This window comes from Echinops telfairi, unplaced genomic scaffold (genome assembly GCF_000313985.2).
Source record: "Echinops telfairi isolate 266 unplaced genomic scaffold, ASM31398v2 ScPeMD7_7458;HRSCAF=8496, whole genome shotgun sequence".
NCBI classification, from domain to species: domain Eukaryota; kingdom Metazoa; phylum Chordata; class Mammalia; order Afrosoricida; family Tenrecidae; genus Echinops; species Echinops telfairi.
In genome coordinates, this window is record NW_022111358.1 from 26985758 (window position 1) to 26989004 (window position 3247).

The following is a 3247-nucleotide window of genomic DNA, read 5'->3' on the forward strand; positions in this document are numbered from 1 at the left end:
TGGATGCCAACTCGTAGCGACACTGCAGCATAGGGTTGAACTGCCCCTGTGGGTTTCTGAGACTCTAATTGCTTATGGGAATAGAATGCTCCATCTTTCACCGGTGGAGCAGGCTGGTTTCAAACTGAGGACCTTGTAGATTGCAGCCCAATCATAACCACTCGGCTCTCAGGGCTCCCAGAGAGAGATACACGTGCCCCTAATATGTCTGCATCAGTTCGCTGTTGGGTGCTATCGAATCAGGGTGAGCTCATGGGGAGCCTCTGGGGCAGAGCGGGTCCCAGGGGAGCTGATGACCACGTCTTCCCCCCTGTGTCGAGGTGGGTAGGTTTGAACCACCATTCTTGTGGTTAGCAGCCAAGCGTTTCACCATCAGGCCAGCAGGGTTCCTCACTAGCTATCTCTAATCTTTCTCCCAGAAGAGCAAGTCAGCTGATAGAAGAGGGTGGCCTGAGGCATTCACTGGCCCCCTGCCCCAGAATGTAAGGTTCCCAAGAGAGCCAAACATGGTCTCTCCCCAAGTCTGTCCATACAGCCCCCACCTAAGAAGGCTCCAGGTTCTGGCTGAGATTGCCCCGTTGACACAGCCTTACCTCCAGTTGCTATGGTGACCTGGCGCAGAGGATGTCCGTAGAAAGGGAAGTCGAAGGACAAGACCACTCTCTGCAGGGGACAGGAAAGAGTCAGCATGGGCTGAGTCACAGGCCGAGGGGCTTGGGGACCCACACTGCCTCACTCTTGTCCAGACAGGGCGAGGGACAGCCTCCCCCCTCCCAGGAACACAGGTGGACAAGCCAGCTCTAGTCCGACACTCCCTGTAGGTGTGCCCACTGAGCAGGGCTGGACCCCACCTCCCAGACTCCCAGACCAGGGTGGCGCTGCTGGGACCGGGCACTCACCGAAGCCTGCCGGTGGGTGCTGGAGAGGATTCTGTGCACCGTCACTTGGCTCTGGTTGGCCGCGACCACGTCCATCCACAGCTCCCGGCTGCGGGGCTCACCAGGGCCGAACAGGCGGGACACATAGTAGCTGTGGTTGTCCTCCTGTCAGCATCAGCCAAGACAGAGCCAGCCCACGGGAGGCGTGAGCAGCTGGTCGGCTGGCCAGGAACCACCCTGCTGCCCAGCTCACGCAGACTGCTGGGCACCACAGTCACCCCTCCTGGAGGGGCTGGGCTGTGCCCCGTGTCCAGGCCCTTTCGGCCCCAGACCGCTCACTACCTGGCCTCTGGCTGTGCCCCAGGGCCCTCTCACGGCCACCGAGCCCATTCCAACATGCAGCGATCCCGTAGGACAGAGCAGACCTATCTCTGTGGGTGTCTGAGGCCGTGGCTACTTAGGGGAGTAGGACGCCTCCACTTTCTCCTGGCTTCCTTCTGGAAAGGCTCCAGCATCTGGGGCCAGGATTTCAGGGCCCAGGGAATGGTTGGCAAAGGGTGGGAAAACGGGTGGGAGTTGGGTATCCACATTTCCTGGCAGGATGGAGCTGAAGCCCCCCAGCAGGGCCGGCCACTGGAGGGCAGGGGGCAGAGCCAGCAGGGTCCTTGCCCACGGCTGCAGGGATGGGGCTGCTGACCGGTGAGGCGTCCTGGACTTCGCGGGTCATTAATCAGCTTGCCCAGCAGCGGCAGTGACTGCAGACACCACAGAGCAGACAAGGTTCTCCCTGCCAGGCTGCCAGCTGCCCAGCCAGCCCGAGCCCTGGCCCCAGCAGGAGCGGGAAGGGGGGGCAGGGATTCCGGCCTGCCGCACCAGCCAGGAGCCAGACTCTGCTTCTGACAAGTGACAAGCTCTTGGCTCTGTCTTGGCCTCCCGTGTGATGGCTCTTTCTTGGGACTAGGGGTCAGGACAGGGCTAGAGGGAAATGAACGTAGAAAGCGGGGAGGGGCCTTGCCCACTGCTTTTAGCTCCAGACTGTCCACCCTCTAATCCATCCTCTGAGCCACCCTCCCCATACAGAGCCCTAGCCTCTGAAACGCATGTGTGGCCACATCACTTAGCTTAAAAGCCACTGGCAGCTCCCCTGCTCCCGAGATGAAGCCCAGACTTCTGAGGCTGGCATGGACGGTCCAAGCATGAGCCACCCGCCAGTCCCTCGTATTGTGACTTCTCCCGCTTCTTCTCATCCTGGGCACCACCCACCGGGGCAGATGGCCCTGCCAGGCCCAGCACACACTGGGGACCACGCATGCCTTTGCAGGGCTGTTTCTTCTACAAGGAGCCCTGGTGGTGCAGGGGTTAAGCACTCGGCCGAAAACCAACAGGTAGGTGGCTGGGACCCCCGCCCCCACCTAGCTGCTCTGTGGCAGTCTGCTTCCAGAAAGATCTGCAGCCTGGAAGCCTGGTGGGCGGTTCTCCTCCATCCATGGGCATTGCTGTGAATCTGAGTTGACCGGTGCAGAAGGGGCTTGCTGGGCCTCCGGCCTGGAATGACCTTCCTTGCCTTCTCGCCCTGCCCTTTCCAGGCTCTGCTGAAATGCCATCTAGCTGACCTCCCGCCTCTCTCTCTTGCAGATGGTCACTCCCATTGTACGCATGCGCCCATGTGCACACTACTCACGCGTGCCAAGCGGGCCCACCCGCATCAGGTTTCTGGTACTCCTTAGGAAGGGAGACACCCTGAAGCCACCGTCCCCTAGGGGAGAACAATTCCTTATGCCAACGCTTGTTGCCAACCGTTGCTGCCACAGCCACCAGCTCTCCAAGTGGGTGCCCTGCCCCCCAGCTCAGTCCCAAGCCCTGGGCTGGTCCCAGAGCTGGGAGCCTCAAGAAAACAGCTCCGTTCGCTCTGCCTCTCGCCCCCTCGCCTGGGATCACACCACTCCAGGAGCAACATCTCTTCCTCTGGGGGCCCCACTCTCCTCTCTCCACCCGTCATCTCTGCCGGGGCCTCGGCCACCAGAAACAAAATAAATGCAAAGACAGAAAACACCTCCACCTGCCTGCCTAGAAGCAAAGCTCTGAGCCGCCAATTACGCAAAGAGAGAGCACAGAGGCCCCCCAGAGAGTCTGCTGCCCCCACCCCAGCCTGCTTCCTGGGATTCCTATGGACCTAGCTTGAAGCTGACTGCTGACGGGAGTAGAAAGCCCACGCTTCTCCCCCAAGGAGCGGCTGGTGGTTTTAAATCGCTGGCTTGGAGTCAGGAGCCCAACTGGTAATCACTTTGCCACCAGGGCTCCTTGCCTCCGCTACAGAGCCACGTTTCCCTTTGTGGCTTCAGACACTGAGACTTCTGAAAGGTTACAGT

General features: G+C 60.4%; 1 protein-coding gene across 1 annotated transcript in view; it reads right to left on the reverse strand.

Annotated features, from left to right (window-relative positions):
• The window catches only part of PLXDC1 (plexin domain containing 1), a 61505-nt gene that overhangs the window by 26285 nt on the left and 31973 nt on the right, over positions 1-3247 (reverse strand). Inside the window, exons 3-4 of the mRNA XM_004707107.2 lie at positions 900-1043; positions 594-663 (exon numbers count right to left, since the gene is read on the reverse strand). Of these exons, the coding sequence (XP_004707164.1) occupies positions 594-663; positions 900-1043 (214 nt within the window). The remainder of the gene's footprint in view (positions 1-593; positions 664-899; positions 1044-3247) is intronic.